At 36.6% G+C, this 23,932-nt stretch overlaps 1 protein-coding gene across 1 annotated transcript in view; it reads right to left on the bottom strand.

Annotated features, from left to right (window-relative positions):
* The window catches only part of TMEM108 (transmembrane protein 108), a 367,120-nt gene that overhangs the window by 167,525 nt on the left and 175,663 nt on the right, over positions 1-23,932 (bottom strand). The window contains exon 3 of the mRNA XM_051962345.1: positions 12,896-12,981. Within this exon, the coding sequence (XP_051818305.1) occupies positions 12,896-12,935 (40 nt within the window). The 5' untranslated portion in view covers positions 12,936-12,981. The remainder of the gene's footprint in view (positions 1-12,895; positions 12,982-23,932) is intronic.

Genomic DNA, 23,932 nt, shown 5'->3' with positions numbered 1-23,932 from the left:
GCTTTCTAGTTTTTTTTGGTTTGTTTTTCTGCAAGGCAATTGGGGTTAAGTGATTTGTCCAGGATCATATAGCTAGTAAGTATCAAGTGAATAAGGGTATATTTGAACTCAGATCTTCTTGACTCCAGGGCCAGTGTGTTATCCACTGCATCACCTAACTAATCCCAGCTTCCTATCTTTTTAGAGGAGTTGAGAGGAAGGTGTCTTCTTATATCTCTTTTTAGAGCCAAGCTTGTTCTGTTGTTGCTTAATATAAGTTTTCAATGATCTTAAACTGCCTATCACTGCAAAGTCCACTAACATTTTCCTGGTGATGCTCAACAGGCTGAATGTGAATCAAAGACCACAACATTCACACCCAGAAGAAGAAAAGTTGCAGATGACCCAAAGGGAAATAAATATAAAGATGCAGAGAGGGCTTACATAGGTCCCAACATGTGACCAAATGAAACTTGGTTATTGCAAGTGACATAATATATACCCAGAAAAGGGCTCTTCAGTTAAATAGGAAGTTTATATGCTATAAAAATCAATGAAATACTAAATGTCTCACAATTCCATCTTTAGTGCATAAAGGGAGCGGGATCTATCATGGAAGGACAAGGACAAGAATAGCACAAAAGTAAAGAGCACAGGTGGGCTGCAATTTGTAGCAGTGGAGGGACTGCCCACTCTAATGAACCCATGGATGAATCTAAGTATCAATCAATCAATTAATAATCATTTATTAAATATCTACTATGTGTTGGACACAGTATTAAGTGGTGAACATACAAAAAAGAGGCAGAATAAAATCCCTGCCCTCAAGGAGTTTACATCTAATTGGGAAGAATACTAATAGCTAACATTTATATAGTAACTAATATGTGCCAGGTACTCTGCTAAGTACTTTTCAACTATTATCTCACAAGATTCTCACAACAATCCTGAGAGGCAGGTGCTATTATTATTCTCATATTACAGTTGGGGAAATTGAGGCAGACAGGTTAAGTGACTTGCCCAGGGTCACACAATTAATACATGTCTGAGGCTGGACTTGAATTCAGGTGTTTCTTACTAGATCCAGGGCTCTATTCACTGAGCTACCTAGTTCAGCCTCTATCTAGGTAGGTGACAGATTGGTAGTATTCATGAAATCTTGGTTCATATCCTTCCTTCCTCAGCCCCCAGAGACTTGATAGCTAGATGAACAAAAGGCAATCATTTCATCTCTCTGAGCCTCAGCTTTGCCAACTATTAAATGGTGATAACGATACCTTCACTCTCTATTTCAAAATGGAATTGTGAACAAAGGGCTTTGTGAGCTGTCATCTACAGTGTAAATAGGAGAATTTTTACTTGCTCTGGACTTAGAATTCTGGCCCTTAAAGAGGTTCTCAAATTTTGAAAATTTGCTGTTGCCCATTTCCTTTTTGCTCCAAGAAAGAAACTCCATAAAGGTGAATTTTTCCTGTTTCAGCTGATATCTAACTTGGTGTTTATTTGGATCTGCGGATGTCCTGAAATGTTCTGTACATTCAGAAAAAATGATGTTGTTGTTTTTATCAATAGTGGTTTCTATAAATGCACAGCAAGGCTTGCTTGTTAACGATGCTGTGTCTCTTCTGGCAAGAGCTGATTAATTTCTAGGAAAACAGTAAAAGGAAAAAAGTAACAAGATATGCTGAGTTTAGGGAATACCTGTTGAGGGGAGGGAGAGGTACATGTAGATCCTCTCAGCTCAGGTGACACTATTTCTATCATCTCCAAAGAATAAATGCTGTAGATTTCCCAGAAGGCAACAGATAGCTACATAGCTTAGACAGTGTCTGGCACATAAAAGATGCATAATAAACATTTATTAAATTGAATAAAAAATCCCATAAAATGTGTTTTTCATGACTACACATATATAACCTATTGCTTATCTTCTCAATGGTAGGTGGGGAAGGAGGGAGAGAATTTGGAACTTTATTTTAAAAACAAATGTTGAAAATTGTTTTTACATGTAATTAGAGGAAAATAAAATAGTTTTTTTTAAAAAAGAATTCCACAGAAGAGGTGACACAAATGATTCTTCAAAAGAAGTTAGAACTAAAAAAAGAACTGGGCCCATGACTGGGAAGTTAGCATCATGTAGCAGGAAAATAAATACTGGATTTGGCATCAAAGAATCTGAGTTCAGATCCTACCTATTATCCAACTGTCTTCAAGCTGTAACTTTACCTGAGTTTCATTTTCCTCTTCTGTAAAGGAAGGGGGGGGTGGACATAAGGGCCACTAGTATCCCTTCCAGGTCCAAATTTATGATTTGTGCAGAAGGAATTAGGGATAACCAATGGACAAAGGGCAACACAGTGGCAGGGGGCTCTTGTGAAAGATTTATGGGACAAGATACACAAGAATTCACATGAGGCAACAGTGCGTGGTTCACTCAATGAGTGATATCACAACATCAATCAATAAATATTATCATTTATCAGATCTGTACCACTGCTGAATACAGTCCAGTGACTCATTTCACAGATCCATCAAACCAATCAGTAAACATTTACTAGGTTAAGCACTTCACAATTATGAAGAGATTCTATTTACACTGGTGTCTTCTTCCTAGATTTTTCTAAGTACCCTAAATTGATATTATTTATTTTTATTTCAATTTTACTATTAATTATTGCCTTAGGAATAGGAGAAAAGGATGGCAATTTATTTAATAAAATTATATATTTGCTTTGGGCATTTGCATCTACTTTAGCATTTTTGTTGTTCAATCATGTCCAGCTTTTCATGATTCTGGGGTTTTCTTGACAGAGATTAGTATATCAGAGTACTGGCAATTACTGTGCTCTAACTTCTCTGCCCTTTATTGAAGACACGTTCTCTACTCCAATCTGGCCAAATACCCTAAATTATACTATCAGGACCAAGAACTTCCTTTACCCTAAATTATATTATCAGGACCAAGAACTTCCTTTATCCTAAATTATACTATTGGGACCAAGAACTTCCTTTTTTTTTTTTTCTACAGCAATTGGGATTAAGTGACTTGTCACAGAGCTAGGAAATGTTAAGGGTCTGAGATCAAATTTGAACTCAGGTTCTCTTGACTTCAGGGCTGGTGCTCTATCCAATGAGCCACCTACTGCCCCTTACGACCAAGAACTTCCAAAGAAAACTCTGGAAACTTTTCATCTCATAAGCCTCCAGGATTCTCATCTAATCTAAGTTACTGAGCTGTGGGGAGTACCAGCTGTAATTGCAAGAAAATCTCAGGAAAATCATTAGGCAGAACATTAACTGGACTCGTCATATGAGGAATAACAATGGAAACTGTCTGGATATCTATCTCACAGGCTCAGGGCCCTTAGTGATGGGCTTGCCAAATCTCTTTGTTTTAGAGACAAGGAAATTGTGGCATAGAAAACTCAATTTATTTCTGCCTTTTGATATGAAATTAAATACCATACAATTACATCCATAGCTATCTCATTAGCAAATATCACTAATAAGCATATGATGTGGACTAACTGGACATTGGACTCTAATGTAAAGTCTCAACTGAAGCCAGTTCTTTCCTCGTGGGCCGATTAAGTAAGCAAGTGCCATCGTCTCCCAAGCTGGATGACAGCCTGTGTGTCTTAAGCAATAATAGCACTCTTCAGCCTGCAGAGATGGTGAATAATGAGCCCAGCCATTAGCTCTAGGATCCCTTAAATGCTCTGTATGAGGTACTATGGGAAAGACAAAGCACTCTAAGCTGAGTAGTGTTCAAAGGGAAGATGCTTATTTAGAAAAGAAAATACTGAAATTTTTGGCAAGAAGGGCAGAGAGAAGAGAATGCTTGGTGAGAAATGAATGAACTGCTAAGAGAAGAATGGAGAAAGCAGACATCAAGAGACTTGCTGGGTTTGAGTGGCAAGCAATGACTAGCTTCCATGGGTCCCCAGAATCCCATCTGAGAGCTGGGAAGCTCTCTTCTTAAATCTTATAAGGTTGATATTTAAATATTCAGAAACATAGACATTTTGAGGGGCGTTTCAAAGGCAACAACAACATTCAGGCTTTTCAAAATTCTGCTGAAAACTCCCTCCAAAAAATCTCCAGTCCTACTGTACTTGGCCTTAGTCATTCCAGTACAATTCGTAAAGCTACAAGGAATGAAGTATAATTGGGGAGATAAATCTTAATAAGTGGGCTATCACTAATTTTGAATTTGGGCTGGCACACGTTAGAGTGAAATTCACTTTTGCATGATGGGAGGAAAAAAACTATTTATCTAAACATAACAGGAGGGGGGAGTTAAACTATGTGAGAGTGAAAGACCAAACAAGCTATTTTCTGAGCATCTGTAAGAATTACTTAAGCAGGAACATTTACACATAGAACAATTAATTTGCTAATTACAAATTATCCTGTTAATTAAAACACTTATAAAACTAAGGTATCAAGCATGATTTCCCCCATACCTTCCCTACACACCAAAAGAAACACACAGTACTGCCAGCTGTCTTCCTGTATGTACTTGAATGTAATAAGACTCTCTTTCTTTAAAATGCTTCCCCACTTTAACTTTTTACCGAGACAAACCAGCCTTTGCAATTAGAGAGAGCTGGAAAGGTTTAATTTCACATGGAAATGCAAGTACACATAGGGGAGCTGTTGACTTATGTAAATTTTCAATTACAGTGGAAATTTCAAAAGATATTTAATCAGACTTAGACATCTGAAAGGTCTGAATGTCCTTGGTCTTCCATGAACTAGCTATCTTTTACCAGCCTAAGATGGTTTCTTAACCCTCAGTGAAGGATTTTCATTTCAGAACTGCAGCGGTCTCATATCTGTGCATAATATATGCAAATATTTGTATAATGAGGGAGGGAAAAAAGGTGCCAGTTCTAAATTCTTGTTCCACAAATTAACCCTATAAAGGGGCAATGGGAAGAGAGGTAGATTTCAGCTTCAAATCCAACTCCTGCTTCTAATTACTTGGGCAACCTCATGCAAAATTTCTAGGTTTCAGCTTCCTCATTTATAAAGTGAAGGGACTGAACTGGATGATTTCTAATGTTATCTGAAGTCGTAAATCTGTCATCTTATGAACATCTAGTACAGCTAAGTATTAAGCAAGAAAGACCACCTGGAATAAAGAGATTTTCATGTCTGCCATTTTATTTTGTAAACTTAACCGGGTAGAGCATAGTCTTTACCCCCAAGGAGCTTATGATCTAATGAAAAAGACAACGCAGACCTAAATAGGTAGACTTAAATTATAAATGGGTGTGGAATGTAATCTGAGGGGGAAGTCACTTATAGCTGTGGAGAATGGAAAAGTATCCCCTCCATGAGATGGCATCTGCTCTTAGTCTGAGGGAAGCTAGGAATTCTAAGAGATGGAGATGAGGAGACAGAGCATTCCTGGCCAGCATTCCAGAGCATCGATAGGTAGTATAAACAGATGGACATGGAGTATCCCAAATAGGCCAGGGGGTTGGTCCACAGATTGTGGCGTGGCTGACTACAGGGGAGCAGCCTACAAGGAGGCTGGAAATACTAGAAGGGGACAGGTTGTAAAAATCTTTAAATGCCAAACAGAGGAGTTAATAATTAATCTTAAAGGTAACAAAATCACCAGAAGGGTTTACTGAATAAAAGGAAAGGGATGGGACATAGTTACAAAAATCACTTTGATAATTCCATGAAGGATGAACTGGAGTGAGGAGAGACTCGAGGCTGAAAAATCAATTAGGAGGCTACCACAAGAAGTGATAGGGGCCTGAACTTTCTACCTATTGGTCACATTCTAGTTTCCAGGGCCAGATTTCATGCTCATTCTGAATTAGTGAGAGTCAGCCAGCACATAGGCAGCCAGAACCTAAAATTGCTTTGTTTAATCATGTGTGCATGTGCATGCACAGAGAAAATATTGGGTCTAAACTTTGCCAACACTTAGTAGGTTTCGAAATGCCAGCCCTAAACAGGGTGATCAATGCTTTGTAGGCAATGTTTCTCTAGTGATTGTCATTGGGGGAATAGTCTCCTAAAATGGTTCTGCTCAGATGTGGATAATCGAGTCGTAAGTATATGAAGAACACTAAACCTAATTTGAATCCCTCCTCAGATACTATCTATTTGACCATGAACAAGTCATTTAGTTCTCAGCCTCTGCTTTTTTCATCTGTAAAGTAGTCATCATCATTATAACAACAACATCACAGAGTTGTTAGAATTTCCTCACTAAAAATTTCCTATACTGAAGAATTCCATTCTGCCAAAAAAAAGTCCAAATACTCCCTACGAAAATGGAGAAGGGCAGGTATTTTTTTAAACCATAATTTGGATTAATATAGGCTGAGCTTAAGACAGTGGGAAAAATATGTGAGCTTGGAGTACAGAATAACTCACTTTCTACTTGTCTCTAGTAATTCCTAGTTGTGTGAATACTGAGTCTCAATTTATTCACTTGTAATATCTACCTCATGGATTGTTAGGAAGATTAAATAATTTAGTACATATAAAGCATCTGTGAGCCTTAAAGGGCTCCACAAATGTCAGTTATTATTAACTTAATCAGACTGTCATATCTTCTTAAAATAGAGCTAATACTAGACAAGCTGAGATAGATAGTTTTGATGGCTGTAGGATTGACAAAGCTAATTTGGGAATGTAAGGTACAATGAAGGGAGGGTAGGCTCAAAGAAGGGGTATCTAAGTGAGTGCAGGTCAGGAAGACTCATCTTCTTGAAGTCACTTAACTTCTGTTTTCCTCAGTTTACTCATATGTAAAAGGGGAATAATAATAGCATCAACTTCACAGGGTTACTGTATGGATCAAAGGAGATAATATATGTAAATCCCTTTGTAAACCTTAGAGTGCTAGATGAGTGTTAATTGTTGCTGCTGTTGCTACTACTACTACTACTACTATTACTATTATTATTACTTCTACTATACCACCACCACCATCACCATTACTACTCCTCCTCCTCCCACCATCACTACCATGACTATTTCTCCAGCAATGCTCTGGATTTCAGAAAATCTATTTGGCTCAGTCTCAGAATACGCTATTTCTCATCCTCTTCCTTATCCTCCCTCACTCTAACTATTCTTCTAAATGGGAAAAAAAACCTCTAATTATTTTGCTTGATTTATCAGAGAAGGCAAGCATTAAAGAACTTTTTCCCATGTCATTTCTCTTTAGTTTCCGATGGAGATTCTGGGGCTTGGAGGTTTTTTTCTGGCTAAGAAACTATAAAATATGGAGAAATTAACTCTTTAAGATTCCTTAATGGGGTCTTAAAGAAAGTACAACCAGACTTCCATGATTACTTTTTTTTTTTTAAGCTAATTCACTCTTTCCTTATCACTGCTTATTTAAGCCTGGCAACATATTGCTTTTGTTCAGGCCAACATTTTCTTAAAGAGACTAAATCTCTTTTTTTTTCCTGAACAATTTCAATGCATCTGAACGTAAAAGAGTTTTTTGATTGTTTTCATTTTGTTTTTTTAAAAAGACAATTACAGAATGATTTGGGGGATAGCAAGTAACAAGAATCTCACTGATGAAATGGGACCAAAAAAATGCTATTGTTAGGTACTATAATGACAAACACACACAAAAATGAAGTGAGAAGGAAGAAGGGCATCAGGGTCCTTGGTAAGAAGTACATATATTGATATAAGGCTATTCTGCTTAAAGAATTGCTACAGTATGTAGGGAAAAGAGAGCACCACTATGTGCCAAGAACTGTGTTAGGCACTGGGGAAACAAGGGAAAAAATAATCCTCTCTCTTAAGAAAAGCTTTGCAAACCTTAAAAGAGAATTTCTTAACCTGGGGGCCATGAATGTGGCAAGGTTTTTGTTTTAATATTTTGATAATTATATTTCGATGTAATTGATAAGTTGGTGGGTTAACGGATATAAACTAGATCTGGAGGCAGAAAGACCTGAGTTCAAACCCAACCTCAGGGATGTACTAGCTGTGTAACCCTAGCCAATTCACTTAACTTCTGTCTACCTAAATCTCCTTCTCTGTAAAGTGGAGATAATAATAGCACGTACCTTCTCTGGTTCTCATGAGAATTGAAAATTATAATAATTGTTAAGCACTTAGACTACCTGGCAAATCCTGGCCTCAGACACTTATTAGCTATGGGACTCTGCACAAGTCATTTTACCATTTGCCTCAGTTTCCTCATCTCCACAATGAGCTGGAGAAGAAAAAGGTAAATCACGCCAGTATTTTTGCCAAGAAAAGCCCCAAGAGGGTCACAAAGAGTCAGACATTACTGAAATGACTAAACACAATAATATAAATACTATTATTATTATTACTATCATTTTATGCATTTAAAACATTGTATGGGACACATAGGCTTTATCAGCCTGCAAATGACACAAAAAAGATTAAGAATCCCTAATTTAAGAAACATATCTCAATTATATTTATTATTATATGCTCTTTGCCGAGGGATGGATGGACTAATTGTCAGGTGGGAAAAAGCAAGGATAGATGATAGCATCATGCAGGTTTTAATGCCCCTTTCTAACTACATTGGTTTAAGCTATAACCCTAATGATATTGCAGGGTCCTTGAGTGGAAATCTTTGTTTTGGTTATCTTTTTTTTTTAAAATTAAATCTTCCTCAACAATTAGTACAGTGATTCGCATTTTTTGTCACATGTCATCAGTGGCTGATGTTCTCATCACATTCATAAGAAACCATAGCTCTTCACTGAGAACACTTCGTCTCCTAACTAAGCATATGTAATAAGCACAGGTTGGGATGTTCTCCCTTCTCATTTCTGCATAATGACTTCCTGACTATTCCAAAAATCAGCTTAAATCCCATCTTCTGCAAGAGGTCTTCCCAGTTTCTCCATCCTATTCCACCACCCAACTTAGTGCCTTCTCTCTGAGATTAACAACAATTTCTCCTTTATAATGCATCTTTCTTGAATGTACAATTATTTCCATATGGTCTTATTAGAATGTGGACACCATGAGGTTAGGGACCAGCTATTCTTTGTATCACCAAAGCCTGTCCTATATTAAATATTTAAATGCTTGCTGGTTGACTAACCCTGAGGAAATCATGATGATGATGGTGGTGGTAATGGTGTTGGTGCTGCTGCTGCTTAACATTTATATGGTGCTTTAAGGTTTGCAAAGCACTTCACATAACTTATTTGATTTCCCCCGAATAGCAAAAAAATTAGTGTGTATGGTAGAATCCATGGCTTTAGGATTTGCTCACTATCCTTTTTCAAGAAAAAATTTTCCAAATGTACCACAGCCTAGAGCCTGCAGATTTTTTTTTCCTGACAAGTTCTTTGTTATTTTCTTTTATCACAGGCTCTAATTCCAACAAGAGATTTCAATCACAATACATACATATATTGCCTTCCATTGGATGTGGGGTTTAAATGATAACTTGTCCTTAGATTAAGAGAGGCTCTCCACACAAAAAAATAGTTTGCTCAGAATCTCATGAGAGAAAATCATTTGCACATCTCTCTATGCAAATAAAATTGACTCCATCATAAATATGTGTTTGGAACAAATAATAAAAAAATGGTGAAATGTATTCTGTCTTCATTGAAGTTCATAAATACCACATTGTTAGCAAATCCAGAAAATTGACTCCAGGTACTTTTCTCTTTAAAATGGGTCAATGGAAAGAGTTTTGTATTTGAAGACAGAAGACCTCAATTCAAATCTCATTTCTGACATTTGTTATCCTATCTTATTTTGAGCATCTTTAGATGCTCTGGGCCTCTGTTTCTTTGTCTACAAAATGAACTAGATAATGCCAAAAGTTCCTTCCATCTCCAAATCTATAACCTTAATATTCTTAAATTTAATGATTCATCTTTAAACGTAAGGGTCCTAGCATCCTTTAATGAGAGATATATGTAAATAGAATCTTATTTTAGTTTGATGCTAACACAAAGAATTCTTGGTTTCTTAAGATTATTTTTTTGTTGGATTATTTTTTTCTCAATGAAAGAACTACAAATATTCAGAAGCAAACATTCATTCCTGATGCATTCACAAGTTTTGCAGAAAGGTGTTTGGGGTTTACAACTGGAATGATTGTTCTATGCTAGTTGCATGCTAGGAGCTATGACTGATGCTGCAGTCAGCGTGGGGAAGAATCACTGTTGCCAGGAGAGGAGTGTTGCATGATAATAAATAGCTCTTTCTCCTGACATTATCACTGGTGATTGGTAGAGATGATTTGGGCTTCAGAAATAGTACTGGGATGACATTTCATCTCAGAAAATGCATACATATAACATGTCTTCTCCAGAAGACAGACCTTGTCTTTCTTTCTTTTTTTTCCTCCATTTCTTTCTCTCTTATTTTCACTTATTTTATCTATATCTGTGTTTTTCCAATTCCAAACAAAACTAAATGTAAATTTGAAACAGATTTTCCCTTAACTTGCCACAGGTTATTATTCAGCACCTCTCATTCATTCCTCTTTATCATTTAGTTCTTCTAACAGGCTGGATGACCACTTGTCAGTGATAAAGTCAGAGGGGACTCATGCTTTGATTGGTACATGCCTCACATGACCTGTAAGTCTATTCACAAGAATTTCACAAGAAACTTTAATTTTCCACAATTCATATCACAAACATGGGTGATCATGATAGAAAGTCAGGGCACTAAGGTGAGTAATATGCCACAAATTTAGACCTTATTCATTATGGGAAAATTATTTTTGAGCCCTAGAAAGTGACAATCACAACTGTGATTTCAGAAAATTATTTTGACAGCAACATAGAGGATGCATTTCCTAGAAGGGGCTAGAAGGAAATGAGTTAATAAAAATAATAATAGCTAATGTTAATACAGTAGAGGCCATTGCAAGAATACAAGTAGAATATGCTGGGGCCCCACATTGGATGATGGGAGAGGTAATAAGCAGAAAGATGAAGATGGATATTAGAAGGCAGACTTGGCTGAGAATCAAACTTGCTCAATTAGAACGGGTTCAATGAATATCTCTATCTACTCAGTAGAAGTATAGGATTTCCACTGGATCATTCTAAATTTCCAGTGCAAACTTTGCAAAGGAATGGAAGAGCTTATACTCAGTTCCATTCAGCAACTCCTATGACAGTCTCCATGGAGATATCCCTTCATCTTTTATATATCCTCTGTTTTGATTAGTCAACTTTATAAATGAGAAGTTTGTGATAAAGGACAGAACATGAATGGCAAAATAAAACAGATAAAACAGCAAAATGATTCTATATATGGTGATTTCTGCTGGATATAAGGAGCTACTCCCCTCGTCCCTGAATTTTCCAGCCAACATGTGGTAAAGGCAGTGTGATGCTCCGTTTACTGCATAAGAAAGACTAATGGCTCTGAATTAGAGCATTTGGGTTCAAATATCACCTTGGATTCTTAATACCTTCCTACCTCAATTCTCTCCCTGGGCTTCAATTTCTTGGTCTATAAAATGAAGGGCTTGCATCTCCTGATAGATGTGGTAAACTCAACATGAAGAAGGAGACAGATTTCTTTTTTGGACATGGCCAATGTGGTCATTTGTTTTGCTTGATTATATATATATATATATATTTGTTACAAATATATTTTTTTTCTTTTTTTCAATGGGGAGAGACAGAAGGGGAGATTAAAAAACACATTTTTTAAAAATAAGGGATTTAGGCTAAATTGTTTCTAAGATTTCTTCCAGCTTTAGTTCTGTGAGACTATGGAACATCCATTCTAGCATACCTCAAGAACTGGACTAACTCCATCTAGCATCCCATACTCATGAAGCAAAGACAGGATTAGAAGTGAGTTCTCCAGATGGCTACTCTAGTAATGCTTATTTCTCCATCAGTAATATCCAAGTAAAATAGAAACACCTGTAGTGCTACATACTGATCTAGAAAACTACAAATTAATATTACTTAGGTTTTATGGTGTCTTATGTATTTGGATAAGCATTTCCTAATTGCATTTTAATCCGTTGACTTCAGCAATGGAAGCACTGTCAATATTCCAGGGGTGCTTGTCTGGCTGTCTCTAGAAGGGTCAAGATATACATTTCCTTTAAACTACATTTGGAGGGGGCAAAACTAGGGGTGAAATGGTGTTAATTTACCAATCCCAACAAATAGGATTAAAAAAAAAAGAATCAATGAATATCAAATCTAGTGCCATTATTAATTATTTCCATCCATTAGGGTGATTATCATCAAGGTATGAAAGAAAAGCAGTCCAAGCATTATGTCCAGCTCCAGAGATCCAATAAAATAGCAGCCCTAAGATCAAAAGTTAGAAATCTACAAAGGTGAAAGGCCTAGGGGGACTGTGGAATGAGCAAAAGAATAGAATCTTAGTGGGAAAAGCCATGAATCCAAAGCTTCTCTATAGAACAAGATTAGGAAAATACCATGGCAAAAGAAGAAGTAACTAGAAAGATTAGATTACCGAGGAACAGTCCCATAACTGCCAGTCTGCTCCACTTGCCTACTCAATTGTGAGCTCAAACACTTAGAGCAACAGTCATTTAATGGCATATTCCCAGTCTCAACTCCTACCAACCAAGAAGTGCACATAACCACTGAAATGGAAGACATTTTTATTAAACCCAGTAGCACAGCAGCATTTGCCCTTTCAACATCTAATTCTTTGATAGCCATAAGACTCATAACTTATATGACAATTAGTTAACATTGAACAGTGGCACGTATTCAGATGATAGAAAATCGAGAGATTATTCAATATATAGATTAATGAACACAGGGATAATTCACTGCATCCATCTCTGTGACCAATCTTAGACTTTCTTCCAATGCTATTTAGAGAATGCATATATAACTGGAGCTCAGCAGACAATAACACTGCCATATCAGAGTCAAGAGGAAATAGAGACTCTACTTACTAAACAGTTGGCAATAGAGGACCTGTAAACTTCTCTTCATGGTATCATCTGGTCCTGCTTGTCCTCCAGTTTATTCATGATTCTGTCTGGGAGAAGGAGAAAAGAAAATTTATCATGAGAATGGAAACATTCTTTTTCCTTTAGGAAATATAATCCAATCCAGCTGTTCAGAAATTGTTCCACTAATGTCTACCACAGTTGTAATGGATCATTTAAAAACACCCTTAATATCATCACTCCAGACGGGAGTCCTGGGGATCAGTAAACCACAAATAGTTCATTTTGAACACAGCCATCAATCAAATTCTCAAACTGTGCATCTTCTAAGGGAAATTCCAACCAGAATGTAAGAGTGAAGATTTGGCTTCAGAGTTTTAGAAGGCTTTCCTGAGAAGTTGTTTGAATTCCTAAGGTCAGAAATAGAAGACAAAAGAAGTTCTTTTTAAGTACTCTCCAATCCCCCATACAATGTGTTCTTAAACCATGTGTGTTCATGTGTAATTTTAGATGGTTATATCCACAAGGAGTCACTTAAGAATGTTCTCTTTACTATTAAAGTTCCTTATGCACCTATATCTATTAGCTTAAGAGAGCAACTTCTGCTTCATATAGCCCAAGAGGAAAAGGGCATGGAGAAAAATGGGCAAAAAATTAGGCAGTAGATAGATTATAAGTTTCATAAAAATTGAATGATTAGCTCCTTCCTTACACTTGCTCTGCTTCCACCCAACTTTGGTCCATTTACTATATAGAGCTACACCAGAAAAAAAGGAGAATGGAAGCCTATTCCAAATCAATGAGACTATAACCACTTTTCTCTTTTCTTAATCAAAAAACCTTATGAGTGGGGGTGGGGGAAGAAGGATATATTGGAAGCAGCAGGATTCAGAGGGAAGAGCTGTTGGTTATCAGATTCTGATGATCTGGATTTGGTGCCTCTACTAGCTGGAGAAGGAAATGGCAAATCATCTTTGCCAAAAAAACCCAGATGGGACAAGGAAGAGTTGGACATGTCTAAAATATGATTGAACAACAACAATATCAATAACAGTCTGTATCCATATGCCTGAGCAAGTCATTCAATACTGCTGGAAATCAGTTTCCTTGGCTGTTAAAATAAGGCTGGGAACAATGGTATCTATGGTCTTTTTCTACCTCTAATCTTATTATCTGGTGATTCAAATGATCAAACAAGAATCATGAGAGCCGGACATGTCTGAAATGACTGAATAATAACCAATGGATAACAGGTGAGGGATCACGCCTTTAAGAAGCTGACATTCTGAAATGAGGTCGGGAAGGAGGGACTGAGAAAATCATAAATAAGTGTGATACACATATCCAGATAAGCCCACCTGATGGACAATAAGAAATTTGGGAAATTTGGGAAAAGATAAAGTGTTTTCAGGCTTCAGTGAAGAAATAATGACTTAGCTGGTTTAAAAAATTTTAGACAGGCAAAAATGTGGAAGAAGGACATTCTAGATTGGCGGATAGACTAATAAATGTATGTGACAGGAGAGGAAAGGATAGAATCACACAATGGCTGGTAACCTAGTTTGATTTGAATGTACAAATGAAATAAGGCCGGAGAGTTAGGATAGTCACAAAGTGAAGAGAGTTAAATGGCAAGCTGAGGAATTGTTTTGTTTTGTTTTGTTTTACAGGGGATGGACCACTGAGGACTCATATGACAATGACCATATTCAGACCTGTGCTTTAGGAAAATTATTTAGGTGGTGCTGTAGTGAAAAGGACATGTTAAAAAGGAAGTCTGGGGTCTGGTAGACCCATCAGGAGGCTATTTGAATAGTTTAAGTGAGAGTTAATTACTACTTAGTTGGTGGTATTATAAATGGAAAGAAGGACGCAAATATGATACCTTATCAAGGTCACCCTGACAATTGATTGATTTGTGAATGTGCAAGAGGGAAGAGTCAAAGATATTTGAGGTTTTTAGCTTGGGTTACTAGGGGGGAATAATGGTACCATCAAGGCAAACAAGGAAGCTGGGAGGAGAGTTAGGGTTTTTGGAGAAAGTAATAGTTTCAGTTTTTCACAGATGTAGTTTAACTTTGAGGCAAGTGATGGGCAACATGGGAGTAGACTTCAGGAGTCAGTATATAGTTTTATATATAGTTTGGGGCATTATCTGCATGGAAGTATTAAGTGAAGCCATGGGAATGGATGAACAGAAGAGAGAGTATAGAGAGGAAGAGAAGAAAATTCACATTCTAAAGACAGAGCTTTGAGGAACATCCACACTTAGAGATCAAGAGGAAGAAGACAACCCACAAAAATGACAGAATTAGAAATCATACTGGCTGAAGATCCAGTGGAGAGCAGTCATGGAAGTCAAAATGGTGGTCAAAGGCATCAATGTCTGCAGAATGATTAAGGAGAATGGACACTGATAAAAGCTCAGGCTACCAGTTATGCCTCTTCTCTACAAAAGATACACAGTATTAGTATATAATTCCAAAAATGAAAACTAATACTTGGCTTGAGTCTTTAATAAAGTATAGAACTCACAGTACAAAGGAAGGGAAAGGGGGGAAGGTGATAATGAAAACACTGACCAGATATAGAAAAGGAGATAGGGTGTTTTTGCTAATTATCAGCACAGTAGAAAGCATCTTCCCTCTAAGTGGGATTAAAATGATCAGACCAGACTCTAAGAGGAGCAGAACTCCATTTTCTATTAAACCAAAATAATATTTATTTTGTGCTTCTTCTGGGACAATCCTACCTATGGTAGCTCCCTGGATGAAATACGCTTCAATCTAATGGCCCTATATGTTTGAGTGAAAAAGAGCCAAATGTCAGGGAATGGCTGCTCTCCCTGCTTTGGTATTTCAAATCAATTTGAGAAGAGCACATCAATTTTATGACTCAGTGAAAAGACTATGAAGTTGAGAGTTTGCTGCCCATCCTTTCTCCCTTGGTGTCTGGGGACTTCCTAGTCTGTTTTTTTTTTTCATTAGAATGCTACTTCCTATGACTTTAGGGAAAAGTCCTGGCTCTATCATTCATTAGCTATGACCTCACATGAGTTCTTTCCCTTTTTGAGTTCTAGTTTTCTCCTCTATAAGATTAGCAAAGAGGAGAATATTTTTAAGGTATCCTCTACATACAAATCTAGGATGCTATAAACTAAAGGAGAAAGGGAATAATTTTCTTCAGAAAGCCATCAAATAAAGTCTTGTATGTGATACACATGGTGGGGCAAACCAAGCCTGGTCACTTTAAAGTTCTATACAACTTCTAGCAAAGAAAATTCCTCTGCCTAGTGCCACCTAACAATGCTGATTAGCAAGTAGTCTGCATTTTCTAGTCTAGTTTACAGAGATGCCCAACTCAGACCCCTAGCCACAGTCTGAACCAATTAATTAAAATACAACCTAGATAAGGTGAATTTGTGGTTTTCTAAGTCAATACAGAAGCAGTGGGGATATGTTTCTATTTGAACCTGAAAGAACCAATCTAGAGGAACTGTATGGGACCATTTAAAGTTGAAGCAGCTTGCCACATCATTATGTGTAAGAAGAACTAGAACCAGCTCCTCCTGGTTCCAAAGCACCCTACTACCTCTTAGAAGCTTAATAAACATTGGCTGATCTTGATCAATCAGTGTTCATTGAATCAAAGGAATTACTCTATGAGTTTATGAAGCAAATTATTACTCAGCATGAACATCTTCCCAACAACCCAATTAAAATATCTGTAATCAATTTTGTACTTGTTACCAAGATGTATTTATCAGCATCAAAATTTTTCCCCTACCTCCAAGTATATATGGGGGCCATAAGAATCAACTTTTGGGATTTTAGGAACAAAACTTGGATTTAATTCTGGAAAGACTTTAGATCTATTTCCTCATCTATAAAACATATCTTACCTAATAATTGAGTCCTCTTCCCAATCTGAATTTATGATTCTTATTAAGACATCTGGGAATGAAATGATCAATATTATTCAAGTTATGGGATATTTAGGGGGAAAGCAAAGTAAAAAAATTCCAATCATGAAATGGAAGAGTTCTTAGAGGCCATTTACCTATCCATTTTCCAGTTAAGGCACTTATTCTGTAGATATTTAATTTGTACGTGGTTGTCTGCATGTTGTCTCTCTCATCAGACTATGAACTCCTTGAGGAACTCTCTTTTGACTTTCTTTGCATCCCCAGCACTTAGCATAGTACCTGGCACATAGTAGGCATTTAATAAATGTCTATTAACTGATAAGACCAGGAAGGAGGAGTGACTTGGCCCCTGTCAAACACCTAGTTCCCGGAGAGTATTGCTTTCTGATTCACTTCTCATTCCAGCACACACCCTCTCACCAACTGCTTTCAAATACCTGTATAAAGAAATCACTGCCCTCCCTGCAATGCACTGCATTTGCCAACACATGGCATTTTTCCCAGTGATTTACTTAAGGGCTCTTGAACACATTAGGCGTGTGAGACAAACCAACAAACAGCTCCTCTCTCTGATCAAATACCCCTGTGAATGAAGGCAGAAAGCATGTTTGTCCTCTGCTTAGAAGTCCCAAAGGACTGGCAAGCCTATTGACTAAGCCATACAAAGGAAGTGCCACTGTTATTACCCACAGCATTCTAGGACATTAAAGACACACTTTATATCAGCATCCTGATTTCTCTTGCCTAAAAAAACAGTCCTTTTAAGATACTTCTTCTCTCTCCATTCTTACTACTGTTTTTCCTCGCCAAAAATTCCATGTTTCCTAGATAGACAGATCTAGTTACTCACTTGGCCATGGATTCATGACAACTATTTCCCTACTGCTACTGAAAACTGGGAAGGTGATGCTTTTAGTAAAGCAAAACAACAACAACAACAACAAAAACCCACAAAGAATGGAATTGGCTCTATTTTCCAGGTATCTCCTGTCCACTGGAAACTCTGAATGAGTTGAACATTGTTCTTCACTCTCATCCCCATACCTTTACTTATATTCCTGACACCCCCCAGAATCATAGAATGTTAAAGAACTTAATTAATTTCATTTAATTCCCTCATTTCTGATGAGGAAATTGAGACAGTACAGGTACAATTTCTAACCTTAAATCATAAAATGGTGAAACTGAGATTTTAACCCAAGAAATCTGTTTAAAATAAAGGTTTTCTCAAACTTATGGTCATTAAAGGCAGAAAATAACATGTATAGTACATAGAAACCTTATCTGGGAGTCAGGTAGACTTGGATTCAAGTCATCCTTCTAACCCCTCTTAGCTGTGTGATCCTATCCCAGTCACTTTGATTTTCAGTGACCCAGACAATTCTCTAAGAACATTATCAAATGGGTAAGAATCTACAATCATAGAAGGAGGCCCTTCACTGGGACTTCTTTATACCAATGAAATCACAGGTTCAGTAAAAAAAAAAAAGTGAAAAAGGAAAAAGAAAGAAAAAAGGGGGAAAGGAAAAACCTTCAAAAGTCACTGTCGTTATTCAAAGGCACTGGGGATATCCCAACTCACCACTTTCATTTTTGTTAAGATCTTGGGCTTCTTGGACCATCCCAGTTCTGGGAATATTCAACGAATGCCACCTACTCCTAAGTCTTGACCACCTGACACAGGGCATCTGAAACTTTGGTAGGCAATGACCAAATTGTTTCAGATTGGGGGCAGGGAGGGAGTGTCTATAATCCATGAAGGCAAAAGTCATCTCCAGCATAGCTACTTTCCCTCCTAATTTCCTGATCTGACTGATTTCCAACAACATAAAAGGAGGAAGTCAACAGGCCCACCAGGAAAAGAAGAATTTCAAACAAAGGAGAAACTCTGCTCCTCAACTAAAAAGAAATTGGTGTTGAATATACCAATTACTGATGAATACTGCTGGGGACTGGGATGGTAATTTCATGGGCTCCTGACTTCCTGCTGGACGTTATTTGCATTTGTTTGCAATGTGGCATATTGCTATCCCAGGTCCTGAAGTCAGCAACTGGCTATAAATAGAACAACAATCAATGATGGTCTGTGCTTGTTACAAGAATTCAAGGCTGGTTCTTATGGCATGTAAGAGTATTAAGATCATTTATTTCATTGAAGTAGACAGGAAAGAGCTTGTACTGGCCAAGGAATCCGTCTAAAATCCTCCCTTTTTATGGTTCTAATGTTAAACACTGAATAGTGAGGTCAAGGGATTAAATGATATTGCTTGGATGCCAAATATGAAAGGGGGATACTTCATCCTAGTGCCTGAAGTGCTTATGTAAAAGATAATTTCTTGTCCATGGAAAATCCATTCTTCTTATTATTTTCCTTTTTCTTTTCCCCTTTCTTCTTCTTCCCCCCTCTTTTAAAATTGCTTGAGAAACATCTTCTGAAATTAGATTCAGGAACCTGGAGGAAGGTGTTTTGCCTTCAGGTAGCAGGACAGATCTGAAAAGAGTATTGCTTTCTTAGGGTAAATTGAGAACAAGAGGCCATATGAAGATCCCAAAAGTTTATCAGGTTGCTTTAAACATGGGATTAACATTTAGCTTCTTTGTAAGGGTTTTGGGAAATGCAAATCATTATAGCATTTCAAAGCTCTGGAGTCCGCTACAGTTTGAATCTTTTAAATTCAACTTATGTGAGATCTTTTTCTCTCGCTTTTTAAAAACCCACCTTAAGACAAAGGACTAGAAAGGAAAAGTTACACAGATTCAAAAATTGCTGGCTGGTGTGAATCAATTTCAAATCATGATTCTGGTTTAATCTTCAAAGCCTGTCATATAATGGATTTTGTTCAGAAGTTAAGTAGCCCCACTAGGGCAGACCGATTATGTTGATGTGAATAGATAGCTGAAAAGGAATGAAAATGGAATGGATAACTATATAGGATAAAAAAAGAATAGGTTAGAATATACCATGGATCCCAAACACCTGGAAACCTAGATTAAAAGTCAGCTGTCACACCAATGGGGATAATCTCTGCACTACTAAAAGCTAATGGTATTCCAAGACTTATTGAACATCACAAAATGCTCTCCAAATTCTGAAGGTAAGGGAGAAATGAATCAAATAATTAAGTTCCTCTGACCTCGGAATCTATAGCACTTTAGGGAAAAAAATTATTTTTAAAACACATTGCTTTAGGAATCATGTTTGGGGAGAAAAATCATAGTAAAAGGGAAAAACCATGGGAGGTATAAAAAACAGAAAAAATAAGAGAACATAGCATGTATTGATTTACACTAAGTCTCCTTAGTTCTTTTTCTGGCATATGGCATTTTCTGTCCCAAGTCTATTGGGATTGCTTTAGATCACTGAAGCGCTGAAAAGAACCAAGCCTATCATAGGTGATCATTGCACATTCTTGCTGTTATTGAGTATAATGTATTCCTGGTTTCGCTCAGCATCAGTTCATGTAAATCTTTCCAGGCCTTTCTAAAATTAGCTTGTTCATTATTTTTTTTATAGAACAATAATATTCCATTATTTAATTTGTTCAGCCATTCCCATTTGATAGGCATCCACTCCTTTTCCAATTCTTTGCTACCACAAAAAACTGCTACAAACATTTTTGTACAAAATGCTACAAACATTTTGTACAAAAGGGTCTTTTCCCCTCTTTTATGATTCCTTTGGGATATAGACCCAGTAATGGCACTTCTAAGTCAAAGGGTATGCACAGTTTTATAGCCCTCTGGATATAGTTCCAGATTGTTCTAGCACTTTTATTAATGACTTGGATGAAGGTAGTATAGTTAATGTTTTGGATGACAGTGTCAGAATTAAAAAGGATCTCAATAGACTAAAATGATGAGCTGTATCCAAAAAGATGAAATCTAATGGGGATAAAGGTAAAGTCTTACATTTGAATGCGTTCGATAAGAATTAATATGGGGGAAAAATTAGAGATTTTAATGAACCACAGTAAGCTTACTAGGAGTTATAAGAGTAGTTATAGGCACCAAAAAGCAAATAGGATCTTAGGATGACTGAAAATAGATTTAGGAGTACTCAGAAGATAATAGTGTCATTGTAGTTTGCTATGGTCAATTCATATCTGGAGTAATACATTCAGTTCTAAGTGCTAGATTTTAGAAAAAGGCACTGACAATCTGGAGTATATGTAGATGAAGAAGGCTGAAATGTTGAGGGGATCTGAGACCAAAACAGATGAAGACTTGTTGAAGGAAAGGAGATGATTAGCTTAGAGAAGAAAAAACCTTAAGTGGAAATGGGAACATAAGAGCTTAGTATAGTGCCTTGCTATACACATGTTAGCTATACAGATAATAATAATAATTATTATTGTTTTGAATGGACTCAGAGGAAAATTGGGAACAACTGGTGAAAGTTTATAGAGTGGAAGATCCAAGTCCAGACACTTAACTTGCCCTGTGATGTGAAGCAAAACTCTTAACTTCTTATTATATTTAATAGAACTAGGGCAATTTCTGATTAGTTACCAATGAAAGGCAATGGGGTCAATTAAGTCAATAAGCATTCATTAAGTACTTATTAAAGCCAGACACTGTGCAAAATGCTGGAGATAGAAAGAAAGGCAAGAACATGGTCCCTGCACTCAAGGAATTTCAAGCCTGATAGTGAAGTGAACATGTAAGTATATACATATAAGTTGGATACAGTATGAAAACAAGGTAATATTAGAAGGAAGGTACTAGGTGGATCAGGAAAGTCTTCTTGAAAAAGGTGAGATATAAGATGAATTTTGAAGGAAGCAATGGAAGCCAGAAAGGGAAACATTTCAGAGTCAGGGTGATGAAGTGGAAAGATTGATGAATCTGTAGTCACAGGAACTGAGTTTGAATCTTGCTTCTGTCTCCCTTAGGACTCAGTAAAATGAAGATGTTGTACTAAAGATCTCTGATTGCCTGATCTTCATTCTACTTTTCATCCTCCAAAATGAAGGTTCATTTCAAGGTTCATTAAGATCACTCTTACCTCTCTTGATTGATCAAGACAAAATGAATGAAGGAATTTTGTGGATGGCGACACTGAAGTCCAGCAGTGCAACCTGATGTTTGGGATCACACAACTCATAGGACATAGAAAGTCTTCCTTCTTGACTGAAGACCAGACCAAAATGGTAGTAAAAGTAATTGGTTTCATGTAGTTTTTAAGAGCCCAAGGAGCAGATCTGGGAACTGAATGAAACAGTACAAAATATACCTTCAACTCAAGTTTGTAATTCACAATTTGAAAATGATACAAGTTGTAATCAGGACAAATTCAATATAAGAGGAGAGACAGACACCCCAGGACTCTCCAAAGTCATTGAGCTTTGCTGGATTATAGCATTGGTTAATCTAAAATTATTACTTTACATCTTTTTTTTTATGAGACAATCCTTGCTCAGGATCACATAGCTAGTGTTTTTTGTTGTTGTTGCTTTTTGAAGGTTTTTTGAATGCTGGAAAGATTTATTTTACATTCTTATAAGAATAAGTACCTAGGTGAGTAAATATACCTTTGAAATTCCAAAGACAGCATTTTATTTCCTATCCTGAAGCACAAGTTCTTCCCCTGATTCCCCATAATTGGATGTTATAGAAGTTACAAGACATGAAGATCCACCTGTCATTACCTAGGCACCTGCCCCAAAGGAACTAAATTCTAGAAGGGAGAAGGTAAAAGAGGAGGGCTAAGGGCAAAGAACAAAAGATTCCTTTTTAATGTAGTAAGTTTATTTATACCTTCCTGTACCATAGCTGGGCCAAAGGTATCTACAGTTTTATAGCCTTTGAGAATAGTTCCAGATTGCTCTCCAGAATGGTTAAATCATTGCACAACTCACCATAAATGCATTAGTGTACCAATTTTCCCACATCCCCTCCAACATTTGTCATTATCTTTTCCTGTCATCTTAGCCGATCTGAAAGGTGTGAGGTAGTACCTCAGAGTCGTTTTAATTTGCATTTCTCTAATCAATAGTTATTTAGAACATTTTTTCATATAATTATAAATGGCTTTAATTTCATCATCTGAAAATTATCTGTTTCTCTCCTTTGACGATTTATCAATTGGGGAATTACTTATTTTCTTATAAATTTGACACAGTTCTTTATATATTTTAGAAATTAAATCTTTATTAGAAATACTGGCTGCAAGGATTTTTTTTTCAGTTTTGTACTTCCCTTTTAATATTGTTTCTGTTGGTTTTGTTTGTACAAAAATTTTAAATTTAATATAATTAAAGTTGTCCATTTTGCCTTTCACAATATTCTCTAGTTTCTTCTTTGGTAATAAATTCCTCCCTTTTCCAAAGATCTAATAGGTGAATTATCCCTTGTTCTGCTAATTTGTTTGGTATTATCCTTTATGCCCAAATCATGTATCCATTTTAACCTTATTTTGGATGGCGGTGTGAGATGTGCTGATTTTCTGACATTATTTTCCGGTTTTCCCAGCAATTTTTGTCAATAGTTCTTACTCCAGAAGCTGGAGTTTGGGGACTTATCAAATACTAGGTTGCTACAGGCCTTGATTATTGTGTTGTGTATATCTACCCTATTCCACTGATCCACCACTCTATTTCTTAGTCAGTATCAAATGGTTTTGAACACTGCTGCTTTATAATATAGTTTTAGGTTTGGTACTGCTAAGCCACTATCCTTTGTATTATTTTTTCATTAATTCCCTTGATATTCTTGACCTTTTGTTCTTTCAGGTGAATTTTGTTATTATTTTTTCTAGTTCTATAAAGTAATGTTTTGGCAGTTTGATTGGTATGGCACTGAATAAATAGATTATTTTAGGCAGAATTATCATTTTTATTATATTAGCTTGGCCTAGCCATGAATAATTGATATTTTCTCAATTGTTTAGATCTGATTTTATTTGTATGAGAAGTGTTTTGTAATTGTGTTCATATAGTTCTTGAGGTTATCTTGGCAGGTAGATCTCCAAGAATTTTACTTTTTCTACAGTAATTTTAAATGGAATTAATCTTTCTATCTCTTGCTGATGGGTTTTGTCAGTAATATATAGAAATGGTGATGATTTGTGTAGATTTATTTTATATCCTGCAACTTTGTTAAAGCTGTGAACTGTT

This window comes from Antechinus flavipes, chromosome 5 (genome assembly GCF_016432865.1).
Source record: "Antechinus flavipes isolate AdamAnt ecotype Samford, QLD, Australia chromosome 5, AdamAnt_v2, whole genome shotgun sequence".
In the NCBI taxonomy this organism is placed as follows: domain Eukaryota; kingdom Metazoa; phylum Chordata; class Mammalia; order Dasyuromorphia; family Dasyuridae; genus Antechinus; species Antechinus flavipes.
Note: the sequence above shows the minus strand (reverse complement) of the source record. Positions and strands in the feature narration are given on the sequence as shown.